Below are 17,163 nucleotides of genomic sequence, written 5' to 3' on the forward strand. Positions count from 1 at the left end.
TATAAGTACTACTCTTGTTACTGTAATTGAGTAGCTTTTTGTGTACTGGTCTTTGGTGTTCTGTGGCAGTCCATATTGGTCTCACCTGGTCTACATGGATGTAGTAGTAGTGGGAGGTGTGGTAGATAGCTTTGAAGAGCCTCTGGAACTGACGTGAGGCCCGGCCGTGGACGACCAGGACGAAGGCGATCCGCACAGGCACAGCCGGGGCAGCGTCCGCCGGGTCCTCATCCCACTGTACATTCACATTGGCCTTACCTGGACAGGGAAGACAAGGGCGTTAGCTGGTTTAGTATGGCCAAATATACAGCTTTGTTTAAATGGCTACTTTTAGGAGTTACATTTAATGCTGCATTTACGTCTTACAGGAAAATGGTATATAAATTGTTGAATTTCTCAGCCAAGGTGGCTGACAATTCTTGCTAAGGCGGCCCTCCTTGGCTATAAAGCACTGCGGGAAACGCTGGTCTTGGACATGCGTGAGACAAGTCCTACAAGTAAGCTATTTTCTGATTGTCGTGAGCACAGGTTACTAGTTGACCCTGGACAAAACCTCTCATAAACTCCTCCTATCCTGCCTATTACATTCTGTTCTCTCTCTCCTAGAAATATTCTGAGATCAAAGATTACCTATTTCAGTGCTTGTCTGCTGTCTGTGGTTGGCTGAGCTAAATCTGCCCCTTGTATATATAACCCTCTAACAGCCGAGCGCTTCTCCGTCATGGTGTTCATCCTAAAGATGGCGTGGGGTGAGGCCTGCTGGGAAATGGGGCGGAGCCGTGGGCAGCCAGGCCTAATTAGTGACCATCCCGGGCTGTGAGGCATGCTGGGATAGAAGCTGGAGGAAAAATAACTGTAATCAGCCAGCTGAGACGAGCACTGTTGCGCAGAGGAAGGCAGGGGGAGCAGTTTTGTGCACATCCACAGAATGGCACATCTGCACGCACACACACACACACACCAAATGCCTCGGCTTTCTGCCAACAACCCTTGTCTTCTTCTCTTGAAAGACTGAGCACAAGTCAATCAAACCCAGACATCACCCCAACTCAAACTGAATCATCCCTCATTGCTTGTCCAACCCAGCTTCAGTCTATAGATATAATGACTGGTACATCATCAAAGCAGCCTACAATCATATAAATTAAACCTCAAATGGCCCAGGGTGGTTCACCGAGCATAACTACAAGTAAATCATTAGTCAGCCATTCCAAATATAAGACTACAAACTGCTCGTTTAATTAGGGTGTAATTATGCTGTATGAGTAACATCATTGTGGTGAATAGCCTAGCTGTACCCATTCATGCTGAAAGGACTGGAATGTGCCCTGAAAATAGAACGGTCACCAACCGGGACGCCTCACTGAGATCCAACATGCCTTGGCACGTGCCGGGTTAAAAATGTTTATCAAAAGGGTAAATTTGGAGGCGAAAACCTCTGACTCTTTACAATGTGACGCTTCAAACCGGCGGCCTCTCCTTCCCGTTCCCTCCCTTTCTGTCCTTCAATCTGCTAGTTGCTCTCGCCCTTTCATTTGTTGAGTGGCTCAATCACTGGCTACGCTTGCATAAACAGAGAATTCATTTGTTAACCCAGTTAGTCAGAAACATGGTTTTGGGTGGACACATGTAAATGTCATAACTGGATAACTGAATTAGAATAACTCAGTAAGATTTAAGGGTTACTTTAGCATTGAAACTTCTTACTGCTTTCACATTTGATTGGCGCCACCAAACTCAGGCACAAGAGGTCAAGAAGATCACACAGATTACTGTTTTAGATTCCTGTATTAGAAGTAAGATACAATTGCTCAGTCCAAGATGGAGGGGGAATATTCTGTTAACTGGTTTATTCGTGGCAACAGGGAGACTCAATCTCAGGGAATGAAAGGTTCATGTAACCTGATTAACTTGAATAAGTCCTTAACCAGAGTATGCCCATAGGTGGATTACTCCATCATATAAATGTAGTTAGTAGTTTCATCTTTTGTCCTCTCCTTGAAACAGGGAGTCCAAAATCATAGGGAAACCGCCAACTAAACAAGTATCAAAACTGCTTGTCAGAAGTGGGATTCGAATCCACGCCTCCCATTCAAAAACCAGAAACCCTGGTGCCTTAGACCAAGAACAAGAACAAGCCTACTTGTGGGGAAAGCAAGTTCAACAAGAAAACAAAAAATTAGATGGTGTTACTTCTCCTGATGATTTCGGACTTTTCGGACACCCTGTAAAGACATGTTAGCCAAACCATACTGCATGCACTGATCAAACACAACAGAACCAGTGTTCACAAAACATCTCCAAGGATGGGTGCTGATCTGGAACCAGTTTTTCCAGAAGAGATAGACATTGAGGACCTGTTTAGAGGTCTAAGATCAGCATTCTGGGATGCTTTGAGAATAGAAGCACATGTCTGAAGTGAAACCCTAAACCATTCTCTGATCTTGATTCTTCTCTTTAAATTTTAGTATAAATATCATGACAGGTGCTTCGACTTCAAATTGGTGCCCCCCATGGGGCACCTATGGGGTGGGTGGTCACTATGGACTATTAATTTGTTAATTTGTCCATCCATTATGCGCAATCTCAGATACCGCTTGAATTTTGACAAAAGTTGGAGAAATGGTGCATCTCACCATTGTGCTCTAGCATTTTCAAATTTACATGGATTAGCCTAAATCAGGTGCTAGAACGTTCATTTGTTTCTTTGGTCATTCGTTCATCCATGTGTCACGCACAGCATCTCAGACAACACTCACTGGATTTTCACAAAACTTGGAGAGATGATGCATCTCACCTCTGCATTCTGACATTTTCAAGATTACATGGAGTGGCCCAGGGGGAGCTTTTGTTACAGGCCAAAACAAAGTGAAATACTGTCACTCCTTAGGATTTGGGATTTGTCTGGTAATCCTACCAGTCTCACCTTCTATGGGGCAGTAGCGAGGTACTTTCTCAGGCATCAGCGCCCTCTCCTTGTGTTTGCAGTAGACCTCCACTATCTGCTGCCGACACTCCCTGCTCTTGGCTCTGGACAGAGCCGAAATGGCCTCCTTCCCACTGATCTCACACTGCAGCTGCTCCTTCCTCTGCTCCGAACCAGGCGGCGCGGTGGCCGACTTCTTGGATTGGTAGGAAGAGGGATCCTGATTGGACCCCTGCCCCAATGCCGGGTTGGTCGGCACCTGAGGGTGGGCTTTACGGACGTGGGTGTGGTTGTGCCCCGTCGCTCTGGGCTGGACGGGAGAGTACTTGAGGACCTCGTTGGCCGATTTCTCCAGCATGCTTTGCGTCTGGGCTTTATCCAGCTTGCGCTTGGCGTTGGCGACTGGCGCTCGTTGGCGTTGGGAGCGCGCTCCCAGGTTGCTGTTGCTGTCGATGGTGTCAAAGTCTTTGGGGACGGAATTCTCGTTGTTGTTGCTGTCCAGGCGAACTTTCTCTTTGGGCCGGTGGGAATGGTAGCCATCCTAGGGGGGAAATAACAAAGTAGTTAAGTATAAAACAATAAATATGATATTATCCAGTCTGACTTCTTTAAAGCTGCAGAGTTTTTTTTCCAGGAGATCTCTGCTTCTGGATGACATTTATTTGGGTATATGTCATCTCTGACATTGCTACTAGCTACTATATCATGTTTAGCTAAATGACGCGAGAAAATACCCCCAAGATTTTACAATGGCAAAATAAAACATATAAATCGAACTAAGCTATGCATAAATTGTACATTTGTGAGTAACTCTATCCCTCTTGGTAGCGGGAGTTATGATCTGATGATATGATGAGTTGATGATGTTATGATCATTCTGGATACCAGATTTTGAAAGCACTACAATAAAGCAAAATTGAGTTCTATAATGATAGGATTTGGAGGAGCATAATTTATTGATCCCTTCAAAGTCACAAGTCACAAATTATGAACTGCATTTTCAAACATTATTATTATGTTTTCAGGCTAGAGGACATTGTGTAGAAGGGGACATGTAAGTGAAATGGCAAAATCAATAGAAGATCAATAGAATTTAAGGAGAAAAACTGGTATTAAACTATATATATATATATATACACATATATGTGTGAGATATATATATCTATATATATATATATAGATATATATATCACAAAACAATTGATCTAAATATATCAATAACAATTTAAGGCAAGTTCACATAAGTATATTCTCAACAGATATATAAATGCTCATAATACCCTACATCAAGAACCAGACTAAATTACAGTCATGATGGGGGGTTTCCAGTTATAGTTTGCACTTACAATTAAAGCATTAACAATGAGTTAGAGGGCAAGGGAGTGTCTTGCTAAAAGACACTTCGGCAGCACACATGGCTGTCAATGAACACAACATTGACTGCTGCAGGGATTGAACTTGGAACCATCCGGTTACATTACATTGTCTTATGTTAACGCCATGAAGAGCCATAACATACATGGCTGCATTTTAATTCAGGAAAGTGTTACCTAATACCTCAGTGTTTCCTCTGGCCTACTGCATTGAAACAACTGGTAATGGAGGTTCACGCACAAACACACACACACACACACACACACACACACACACACACACACACACACACACACACACACACACACACACACACCATCTGCAGGAAAATTGTGAGAAAATTATAGCAATCAGCAGCATGTCAAGGCATGCTACTGATGAGACTTGCTGTATAAACCAAACTGCCATTTATGTGTTTTTAGCGGTAGAATGGGAGCGTGAGAATGGCAAAGGATACAGAAAAACCATGAGACGCAGAGAAAGGAGGAGGAAATGAAATAAAGTGAAAGAAAAAGAGAGGAGGGCAGGGGAGGAGAGTTGGTCTGGGTATCAATGGAAAATTCAATACTGATACCATCTCCAGTTCCAGTTGGTTTCTTTGTCTTTGTTCTACATTTCTTCACATATTGCATTCTATAGCAGAGCAAATTGTTGCGTTTACAACATTTGTACATGCCATTTGCTTTTCTAAATAGAATTGAGATTACTGTGAATTCAAAAAAACGCCCATGAAATATAACAAGATTTTAAAACATTTTGGTACCTTTTGGTTTCTTTACATGATGATGCAGAGTAAAATTGATTGTCTGAGAAATAGCTGTCATCTCCCATATCCAAAGCTTTAGGAGATGGGATACGACAGGACTGTTAGGTCATCCATCACTATTCACACACACACACACACACACACACACACACACACACATACACACACGGATTAGACCAATATATGGGTTTACCAATAGACACATTTGCATGGCCATGCTTTTCTCAAACCTCTTCCAGAGAAAATAATTAAGCTCTGAACAAATTAAGCCTGAACAAATCATTAAAACTGTGTGCAAATACATGTGTAAGTATACATATAAATAAGTGTGTGTGTGTGTGCGTGTGTCGGTAGCTGCCCTTCTATTCCCTTAGAACTGAATGATAGTCTTGTCCCCCTCCTTCGCAATAACAGTTCAGACTGAGAGTTTGGAATGCAGCTCCACCTGCTCAAGAAGAAAACCTCCATCAAAGGAAGCTTTTCATCACACACACACACACACACACACACACACACACACACACACACACAAAGCTGAACTTTGAACTCATCTGTTAACAGTCCCAAGCACAGAGCTGGGTTTTGTAAAATGACTTTTGAGATCAATTACAATGTAAAGGCATCAAATGGTTCCAAAAGTTATTGAAAAGCTATAAAATATTGGTTTCTTACAATGGGATCTCTAGTTTTCTACAAGATTATGTCCTGTTTTCAAATGGAGGAAATCAATTGGACATAGTCAGATCAGATCATAGTTTAGATCAGTTAGTTTTTTTTAAGTACAAAAAAAACTGGAGTACAAAACTTAATAACCAATCAGAAACGCCATTACAAACAGAGATGAACAAATTACAAAGCTGAAAAATATAGGCAATATTATAACGTTATAACAAATATTGTTTTGATATTCTAGGAATTCCAAGACCAATGGGATCCCTGGATTGTAGACAAAGTTTGAGAAAGGTGAAGAAAAGAGATCGAGAAAGAGAAGCAGAAGGAAAAAAGAGGAGGAGAATGGTTGGTGGTGACCTTTGACCCCTGAGTCGCAGGCGTCTATCGCCTGGGCCTTGACCTCCCACAGTCAGGTGGTGTGTGTGTGTGTGTGTGTGTGTGTGTATGTATGTGTGTGTCTAACTCATCCATGGGGAATGCTGGTGCGTTATACGAGCTGTCTGCAAGTCCAGTGGTAACAGATGATGTGTGTGTATGTGTTTATATTACAGTACCAGAGCCATATGACCTCGGTACTCTAAGCCCACAGATCATCCTATATCTGTCTTTTCCAGGGATAGAAAGTGGATTTCTGTGTGTGTGTGTGTGTGTTTGAGGCTAATGTACATACACACACACACACACACACACACACACTATCACAGCGCCTGTGGGAAGGCAGTAATATCGGCTCTTGCCACCTGCGCCCCAGACAACCTTTCATTATCTCATCTGTAATATCAGCTTAGAGGAATGCTTACAGCATCACACACACACACACACACACACACAGACATACAGTGTTGTGTGTTGTTTCCCTTTTAAGACTAAGCAGATTGTATGTGTGTGTGTGTGTGTGTGTGTGTTGAGCCACAGTGGATATTTCCAGCTCTCCCTGCTATTATTGTGCGAAGATAAGGAGAAACTAGGAATAAAACCAATATACAGAGAGAGAGAGAGAGAGAGAGAGAGAGAGAGAGAGAGAGAGAGAGAGAGAGAGAGAGAGAGAGAGAGAGAGAGAGAGAGATACTGGTTAAATATGAAGATATGAGGAGATGGGAAGAGGAAAAAAATGAAAAAAATAGTTGCTTAAAGACACACATACACACGCACACCATTTTACTAGTACTACTACTGCTACCTAGTAGTTTGTTCTATTTTTATATTCACTCGCCATTGCTGGTGGCCTTACATACCTTCCTGTCTGCTCTATGCTTGCGTGTATCTGTGTGTTTGTGTGTGTACAGGCTATTTGTGGGGTGACCACGAGACACATTTTCATAAGGACAGAGGTACAGTGTATGCACACACACACACACACACATACACACAAACTCACTTTCTCTCACACACAAACACTGTACGATGAGACCGATATATGGGTTTGCCGATATTTTCCTTTAATTAAAAATCAGATATTTATTGTAGAATTGTCTAGGGGAAGACCTTAATCTGACATTTTGATCAGGTTCCACACAAGTATGCATGAAAATATGTTTTTAAAGTCCCTATGTATAGAATATTTACTTCAATATATCCTTCTCAAATTAATTTTGATAGCATAGTATAATGGCCGTAGAAAAATGAGACCATCGCGGTAAAAAGTGTGTCTCCCCGCAAATTATTCAGTATAGATTTACGGCACAAAGGAGTGGCCTCAACCAAAACAGGGCGGTCTCACTCTGCTTATTCGTAGTAGAACAAATACACAGACGAGTCCAGATGCTGTCCAGTCCAATGGCGCCCAGCTAGGTGTGCAGCATTAACTGTATTCAGGAAAACCACATCATTCACTAATGTACTGTCAAGAAGAACAGATCCACTCTACTATACAGCTACGCTCCGGTAGGCTGTCTTTCCACAGAACTTGAATGGATAGAACGGCCTCTGTTTGCTATGGTAATTTGGCTAGTACAGCATAAAATGGCGACTATGGAATTGTAAGGGTTAATTGCTATGGTGACAACACAAGTCTGGACATTAAGACCGTAAAGTCTGTCACACTTGCTTGAGAACTGTGCAGATGAGTCTGTTAGCAAACTGTCAAAACTCACCTGAAAGCTAACGTTAGCGACGAGGCTAACGTAGCTTTATCACAGACTGTACTTCTCTCTCTAGCTCTTCTAGTCAACATTAGCATGTTAGCAATCCATGGCAGCAAGGAGACAGAGAAGCTGCTTGTAAAACCTCTCACTAGAGTGACTTGGCGTAAGTCGGTTTATATATCTTTTTTTACAGTCTATGGTTTATACGGAAGCTAGCCCAACGGTTCACATAAAAATGGCCGCCGCTCCGACCATCTTGGAATGTTGATTTGAATGGGAATGACCATTCTATCCATTCAAGTTCTGTGTGTCTTTCAGTATCATAGTAGCCTGTAGCCAGAATGTTTCGTTAGCACTGACCAAATGTCTGTTAGGGAAAACTGCTTTGCTAGCTCCAACTAAAATATTCACTGGCAAAAACATATCTATTTTTTGTAGTCACATATAAACAATAAGCACACAGAGAATGTGGAAACGAAGCATGTAAAAATGTCTTCAGGCAGTCCTGGCTGTAATTTGCTGCACAGAATCATACAAGCAGTTTCTCTCTGCTTCACTAATCTCTCACAAAGCACTGCGTTTTTCCCAAAAGCCTGTACATTCCATGGAGACCGGCCACAGCTAAAATACCACCGGTTACCTACAAAGACATCATTCTTTCTACACACACACACACACTAAGTGAGCTATTCCCCAGCTCTTTCTTGCTAACTTCCATTCTTTTTCATTCTTTTGTCAGCGTCAGTCAGTTTGCTCTCAGCCTCTCTCCTCCCCAGCTCCTCCCCAGCAGGTTCTTATTGAAGTCCTCTACGCTGCCTTCACACCTCCTGCTGCTCGCAGATAAAGGCACCAACAAAGAAGATACAAGAGAGAGCCAGTTCCCCCGGGCGCCCGGGGCGAGAGGCATTAAGAGAGGAGAGAGAAAGAGAGAGGAGAGAGAGGGGAGGGTGGGTGGAAGGAGACCTGTTGCACTGACATCTGTTGATTTGATTCTGAGACATAAGAAATATAGCCAAGACAGCCAAGGCCAACCGGTAGCAAATATGCCACCTTGTTTTAACCGGGAGCTATAACGCTGGTGTCTGAGATATCAAATCTGACAGATGAATGGATGAACAAGGAGCGAGGCAAGAAGGAAATGAGTGTTATGTCTAGTGTTATGCTACAAAACCAACATCTTACAGGGAAGAAGGGATGAAGATTGATTTAAATGGAGTTTAATGTACAGTGAAAAGTAGTGCTGAAACGATTAGTCGATTAGTTGATCAACAGAAAATGAATCAATCATAATTTTGACAATCAATCAATTGTTTTAATCATTTATCAGGTAAAAATACCAAACATTTGCTGGTTACATCTTCATATATGCCAACATTTGCTGTTTTTCTTGTTTCATATCACTATAAAAAGAATACTTCGGGGGTTTTCTGGCTGCTGGTCAGACTAAGTAAGCAATTTTAAGAATCACTCTGGGCTCTGGTAACTTGTGATGGGCATTTGTCATTATTTTTGACATTTTATAGACAAAAAAAGAAAAAATAATCGATTGATTAATCGATAATGAAAATAATCGTTAGTTGCAGCCCTAGTGAAAAAGTAACGTTCGGCATATTAATTAAATTTGTATTTCAGATCAAAAGATGAGTCAAAAGTACATGGTCAGTCTTAATTTCTGGGTGTGTTAAACCACTTTGGAAAAATGTCATTTGTTGCGTTCAGTCTTCCCATTTTCAGGTAAGCTTAATGCCGCATTCATGTCATGTTGGCATTTGCCGTTACGAATTGCCAAAGTGTGTCAACACAGGCGGCAAACATGGCAGCGAATCCACCGATGTTGGAAGATAACAAAAATCTAAATTATCAGCAAATTCAGACCAATACATTTAACTCTACTTAAGAAAAGCAAGTAATGCAGTTGATTTTAAACTAACTCGTTCACAAGTTTGTTTTTACAATCGCAAATTTTGGATGTGGGGGCGTTCCAACTTCCAAGTTAAACATGTGAACACTTCCAAGTTGTAGCAAGGAGATGTCGCCCTGTTCTCATATGGAGATTTTTTCCTATCTTTATGCAAGAGCGTGGTCTTTCAATTTGAGAGCATGACTTATTGATTTCACGTTCAGATTTTGTAATGCTTTCCTTCAAACCTTGCCCTCGCACTCAAATATGTCCTGCTTGCACTTAGATTTGCTCTGCTTCTGCTCAAACTGTATGCTTGCACTCAGATATAATGTTGCTTGCACACAGATTTCCTGCGCTCCAGCTTCAGCCCTTCTCCTCGCACTCAGCCTGATTCTGTGCGCTCGTGAAACGTCTGCTCTCGGATTTCTGCTCTGCTCTCGGATTTTTTTGTGCAACAACCCTGTCAAAATTCCCCAACCAATAGAATGCCAGGTGTAGTGTTGACCAATGAAATGATCCCTGCCTCGTTGCGGGCGCGTTCGCTTTACTTCTTAGAGCATCCCGTACGGGCGGTTACTGTTTAACCGGGTTCATCCACTCCTGCCCTCCGGGGCTTTATTAAATACGACTTTTGGAATAAAAGGACAGTTAATGTATATACCAGCACCCGTACTTTTTCTTTTACTATAATAGCTACATAAAATAGTAGCCGTGTAGCACACCGGCCTCCCGTCGGTGTGCTAGAGGAGAAAACGACGTCACCTTCATGACTCAGGAGCGGGAGTCTTGCGGATCACTGGCCAATATGGACCGCCAAAGTCAAGGACCTCAAGTAAGTTTTTTATTTTAATGGTGCTATTACTTCCTTCAAATTGAATTGGTTAAGTCATATTTGCGGCACAAGAATGCATCCATGATAATATGCGTAAACACGTCCCCACAATTTAATTTAAGGATTTCCTCAGCTTTAACAGTAACAGACCCCTCGTTGTTCAACTGGAAAGCTAGTGCTTAATGTCTGCAATGTAACTGATTTAATTGTAGATATGTTACAGATATGAATATGATACCTGCAAGTGGGGACGTGTTTACCGTATTTCCAATATGTGAAACCTTTCTGATAGAGCAGAGTTTGACACAGCAACGGTAAACATCATTTGAAGAGAAGGATATATACACAACACACCAATTGCGTTTTTAAAATGTAGTAGCTCAGTGAATTTACTTTTGTTTTCTACTGTCTTAATGTGTTAGCTGGTTACTTTTGCTGTTGGTACTTTCCCCATTCCTAAACACTAAAATACAGGAAAAAAAGAAACACGGCGGTGTCCATTTTGTTGTTAGTTGCCTAGCAACAATGTTCCCATAACGTACAACACTTGAAAGCCAAGCATATTATCATGGATGCATTCTTGTGCCGCAAATATGACTTAACCAATTCAATTTGAAGGAAGTAATAGCACCATTAAAATAAAAAACTTACTTGAGGTCCTTGACTTTGGCGGTCCATATTGGCCAGTGATCCGCAAGACTCCCGCTCCTGAGTCATGAAGATGATGTCGTTTTCTCCTCTAGCACACCGATGGGAGGCCGGTGTGCTACACGGCTACTATTTTATGTAGCTATTATAGTAAGAGAAAAAGTACGGGTGCTGGTATATACATTAACTGTCCTTTTATTCCAAAAGTCGTATTTAATAAAGCCCCGGAGGGCGGGAGTGGATGAACCCGGTTAAACAGTAACCGCCCGTACGGGACGCTCTAAGAAGTAAAGCGAACGCGCCCGCAACGAGGCAGGGATCATTTCATTGGTCAACACTACACCTGGCATTCTATTGGTTGGGGAATTTTGACAGGGTTGTTGCACAAAAAAATCCGAGAGCAGAGCAGAAATCCGAGAGCAGACGTTTCACGAGCGCACAGAAGCAGGCTGAGTGCGAGGAGAAGGGCTGAAGCTGGAGCGCAGGAAATCTGTGTGCAAGCAACATTATATCTGAGTGCAAGCATACAGTTTGAGCAGAAGCAGAGCAAATCTAAGTGCAAGCAGGACATATTTGAGTGCGAGGGCAAGGTTTGAAGGAAAGCATTACAAAATCTGAACGTGAAATCAATAAGTCATGCTCTCAAATTGAAAGACCACGCTCTTGCATAAAGATAGGAAAAAATCTCCATATTCTCACAAAAATTTGGATTTGACATGCTCATATGAAACCATTGAAAGTGATTAAAAAAAAAAGTGATTATGATGAATAAATGAATTCAAAATTTGTAAGGCACAATTTTAAACTGAATGCAATGGCTTGAAATTGAATGTGACTCTTATTCAAGTTAACTTTTAACTACAGTACTGTGGAAGTCTTAGGCACATGGAAAAAAAATCCATAAAGCGAAGATGCTTTCAAAAATAATGAAATGAAAAGTTTCTAAATATCCAAAAATTTACTATAAAGAGCAGTCTACTGACACAATAATGCAGAAAACAAATGAATAAACATCTAAGACAAAATGTGTATAAAAAAATCAAGGGTGCCTAAGACTTTTGCACAGTACTAGATTGAACTAGGAAAAGCATTCAAGCAAAGATTCAATCAGGGTCCAGTATTGTGAGGACTTAGTCTGGACCCTGATTGAACTAATTCAATTCAACTTTTAACTAAACTACATTTATTTGAAAACCGTCATGAAGGTTACCCATAGAATATCTGAAAACAAAATCATGAACACTGAATAATATGGGATGTTTAATTTCAAAGGGAGACTTGGTCATTACTTTACTTTACTCCTTTCTGAGCAGATCTTTTTGCGTGTGATTATGGTTTTCATTTATTTCATGGGAGCAATGTCAATATCAAGCAATTGAAATGTATGATGTGCCAATCACGCCATTACGAAATCGCTAATTGGAATCATCCCCAAAAGAATCGCAATCGGTGCGTCCTTTTGAAAGCGGGAATTCCACCAGGAGTCGGACGAATAGAGCCGAGATGATTTCTCTGTACATTATGGTCTGTTTGTTGTTAATTTCATGGTAGCTGAACCCACATCTGAGACGACAACTTAAACACAGCGTCTGGAGCGAAGCCGCTAGCGGCGTTTTAGAAAGATGTGGGAGACGAGGGGACGGGTTGAGCCGAAAAATGTAAATGACACCCGGATTCATTTGCCCTCTTCCTCTGAAGTTAACCTCGGGTTTGCCGAGATTCTCCACTTAACCACTGGTCTCGGATCTGTTTCTGTAAGCCCTCATGATGATGATAAGTACGGGGGAATGACGGGGTTGACAGTAGATCAGTTGACTTCTTAATCTGCTGCCGAGGTTCAAATCCCAGTTCCTCAGCAACAGTCAATCATTTTCTTTCTTTGCCCTTAACCTGAACTGATTTTAATGCAACAATTTGATCAGATTCCACACAAGTATGCAGGAATATGTTTTATTATTACCATTCTGGGTTTCATGAGTTTTATTGTCCCATGGTCTAAATGCTGTTTCAGAGGCTTTTCCATCCTGACAAGAACAAAATTCTGGGTGAAACATGAAATACTTGTACATTTTTTAATTCTTTTTGCATGAAAAAAATGGTCAAATTTAAATTTACTCACTATCAGCACAAAATATCTGCTTCAATCCCAAAATATCGGTATTGGCTTTCAAAAAATCATATTGGTCAAACCCTACCTTCTTCTATTTTTTCTTCAACTGACTCACATTTCTTTTCTGTCCAGACAATAAGAGCGAGAAAAGACAAGGACAGAAAGGGGGAGGCTGCATTCTCTTGTCGGTGACAGATGATTAATAGTAAGGTTTGTTTCTCCAGAAGCTGTTCATAATGAAGGATTAAGTGTGTGTGTGTGTGTGTGTGTGTGTGTGTGTGTGTGTGTATATACATATGTGTGTGAGCCTGAACGGTGTATGAGTGAGAACGCCTTCAAATCCAGCGATAAAGAGGTCTTTCACCTGGGTGTACGCAGCATCATGGGGCCCAGGCAACGCATTTATCAAACACACTGGACTGCGTGTGTGTGTGTGTGTGTGTGTGTGTGTGTGTGTGTGTGTGTACACTACGCCTATGGGAAAACACATCATCTGGAATTTGTGTGTGTTTGCTTGAGTGTGTACTCAGTATGCCTGTGGGAATAAACAGTGTGGAATCTATCCCTAAGTGTGTGTGTGTGTGTGTGTGTGTGTGTGTGTGTGTGTTCAATTGAGTCTATGACATTCCTCACTGCTAATACCAGGTCAAATATAGCCACCCAATACATGTTAGGGATCAATCCATACCAGTTTTTGAAGGTCGATGCTGATATGTTTGGATTGAAGCTGCCAATATTTTTTGCTGATATTCAGTATGTTCATTTTGACCATTTTCATGCCAAACATTTCCCAAAAATCACAAGTATTCAGTGTTTCTCCCAGAATTGTATTCTTATCAGGGTGGAAAAGCCTCTGAAACAGTATTTAGAGCATCATGGGACAATAAAACAATCATTTGAAACCATATACATGCATACTTGTTAGGAATCTGATCAAATTCAGGTTAATTCAGGTCTTCCCATAGACAACCAGTGTAGCATTGATCAATTATATAATAATTATGTAATCAAACTGCATCATATCAGATGTGGACCACACTGACTGGTGGATATCAGATGTTGTACCCCCCCCCCCCCCCCACACACATCCTCCCCTATCGATTCCTCCTCTGCTCGTTGCCTTTGTCATCCAGTTACCATTGACATTATCCCTCTATATTACGACACCAACCAGGCGAAACTCCCATCGCGTTCGCAGGTAGGCAGGGACATATCTAGACCTGCATCTTCTATATACAGTATGGCAGTAATTTTAATATTTGGGAAGCGCGCCCAGGTAAATTAACAGCTGCCTAAGTAAATTTTTGTTTTTGATTCATTTTGAGTGCTGTGTTGCACAATGCTGGCATTCAAAACTGGGGCTTTTGGTGATGTAGTTTTCAAAAAACTAAGATTCAAAACTGCACTAGGAACTTTAGTGCACATTAGTGGCTCCAAATGGCAGTTAGAGGTAACAGAGGAAATAATCTGAATCTGTGTCTGAAGAAACAAAGTTAGGCTACATAATATGTTGTGGAGGAAACCCATTTGGAATCAGCTGTATGTTGTACTTGATCAAATGGGAGTGTAACAGTTAGCTAATGCTAGTCTCATAAGCTTATACTAGAGTAAGAGACTTTATTGAAAAAAATTAGACAGTGGGGTCGCCAAATGAAACACTATGTTATTTACATGAGTGTATTTGATAAGGTGTAGAGTTTTTACAACACATCTGCATGCCTAGACACAAAATTTCTATACATACAGTACGTATGGCCTTCTATAGACCTTCTAATGAATATGAATATGAAACACAATTTGCACAATTACATATCACTCTCATTTGTATATTTCTAATAACTCTCTTTTGTTGTAATTGTCAGTTGTGTTATGTTTAATACCCCCCCCCCTTTCCTATATTCTTCTTTAGATTTTTGCTTTACTGTTATTTTGCTGCTACAACGACCCAATTTCCTCATGGGGATAATTAAAGTTTCATCTTATCATATACGGAGAAAGAGGCATATTGTCATTTATACACCGAGTTCAAATAAATATGAATTTAGTAATGACTAGATTAGAATAGTGAACGTGAATCTGTGGAATGGATGGCCAGTGTTTTGGTGGAGCTGCGAGAAGAAAGAAACTCTTATGTCTTAATGCCATCAAACACGATTATGTATGATTATCATTATCTCCTTAAAAAGAGGCAACAAAATGAAGCAGGGGGCAGAGAAAGCAAGGGGAAAAAACAGGGAAGACAGTTAGCTCCCAAAGCAAATAAATGGAAGAATGGAAAAAATGCTCTATAAAAATGGAGATAGAGAGACAATAGAAAAACAGAGACAGATGGACAGAAAGTAAGCTAAATGGACTATAAGGGATGGTCCAGTGGAACCTGGTTAAAGTAGCCGCAGCACCCGTAGGACGACTGGGGATTACACTGAGGATTTAAGTCTATCTATGCCAGATTTAGGGAGGATCATCTGAAAGAAAGAAAGAAAAAAAGCATAAACCAGCTTTCAGGTTTTAACATCAGTGTGCTTAATCGCTAATAGAGGGAGTAACGTGCCAATGTAATGTCTCGCTGACTGGATGGCTGCCATGGTTTACCAGGAGGACTCATCGCCCACCATTAGAGACAGACAGATAATGGGTTGTTGTTTTGACTGAAAGCACTTTGATGCTGTTGTACTGTATAATAAGAGATTTTCATGACAACAAGCAGAGTTACAAATCATTAGCATAAATCTCTGTGGTAAATGTAAGGAATAGATCAAATTTTTGGGAGATTGGGCCATTGGTCAACTTGAGATGACTTGTCTATATCAAAATCATCCATGTGTCCCTGCTAGATCAATTGGCTCTGGTGCTCCTTGCTAACACTTTAGCTTAAGTGATAGCAGGCCACTAGTATTATCCAAGGTAAGACGAGTTCTTATTTTATCACTTTCGAGATAATGCTAGTAGCTTACTGCACTCAACATCACTCAACATAGTGTATGCTAAAGTGTTAGCATGGAGCCTACTATCACTCAACATAGTGTATGCTAAAGTGTTAGCATGGAGCCTACTATCACTCAACATAGTGTATGCTAAAGTGTTAGCATGGAGCACCAGAACCAATGATCCACCGGGGACAATGGATGATTTTGGTGTCTATGTTCTCATCACTAAGTTAACCAATGGAACAATCTACCAAAAAGTTGGTGTATTACTTTAAAGAGTAACTAAACCCCAAACCCAAATCTGTGGTGAAATCTGACACCTAATGGTGAAAAGTAGGGTACTGAACTGGTCATCTGCCATTGGCTGGTCTTTGGTGCCAGGTAATGTCACCATTAAGTGACATCACCATCCATCCATCCATCCAACTCAGGACAGACAGTGGGTATGAAGCCTCTATGGCAATCGCCCATCGCAATTAAACTTCCAATGAGAATATCTGAAAAACAATCCAGCATTGCTTTGTCTGTTTCACACACCAAAATAGTGGATTTTCAATAGGTGATTTTATAAGCCTGGGTACTATTTAGACAGCCTAAAGACCTACAACATGAACAGAATGCTTTGCATAGGGTTACAATGGAAGCTTTAACTAAAGATAAGATAAGAAACTTTATTGATCCCCATGGGAAAATTGGGTTGTTGCACAAGAAAATAGAATATAAATAAGGCTATAACAGATGGGGTGTATTTAAACATAACACAACCAACAATTTTAACACTTGAACATGTATACCGCATAAATGTACGAAAGAAAAGTATAAAAAAAATACTGCAATATGAATAACTATGGTCAATATAAGCAAGGCAAGATGCACCTCAAGTTAACGCCTACAGTCGACACCGACAAAAAGACGCTCTTA

General features: G+C 40.9%; 2 protein-coding genes across 2 annotated transcripts in view; one reads left to right on the forward strand and one right to left on the reverse strand.

Annotated features, from left to right (window-relative positions):
* LOC139911915 (primary amine oxidase, liver isozyme) overlaps positions 1–17,163 on the forward strand; it is a 291,900-nt gene that overhangs the window by 55,714 nt on the left and 219,023 nt on the right. The window lies entirely within an intron of this gene.
* LOC139930172 (xylosyltransferase 1-like) overlaps positions 1–17,163 on the reverse strand; it is a 41,621-nt gene that overhangs the window by 19,458 nt on the left and 5,000 nt on the right. Inside the window, exons 2-3 of the mRNA XM_078284483.1 lie at positions 2,927–3,467; positions 86–258 (exon numbers count right to left, since the gene is read on the reverse strand). Coding sequence (XP_078140609.1) covers positions 86–258; positions 2,927–3,467 — 714 coding nt within the window. The remainder of the gene's footprint in view (positions 1–85; positions 259–2,926; positions 3,468–17,163) is intronic.

Source organism: Centroberyx gerrardi, chromosome 7 (genome assembly GCF_048128805.1).
Source record: "Centroberyx gerrardi isolate f3 chromosome 7, fCenGer3.hap1.cur.20231027, whole genome shotgun sequence".
In the NCBI taxonomy this organism is placed as follows: Eukaryota; Metazoa; Chordata; class Actinopteri; order Beryciformes; family Berycidae; genus Centroberyx; species Centroberyx gerrardi.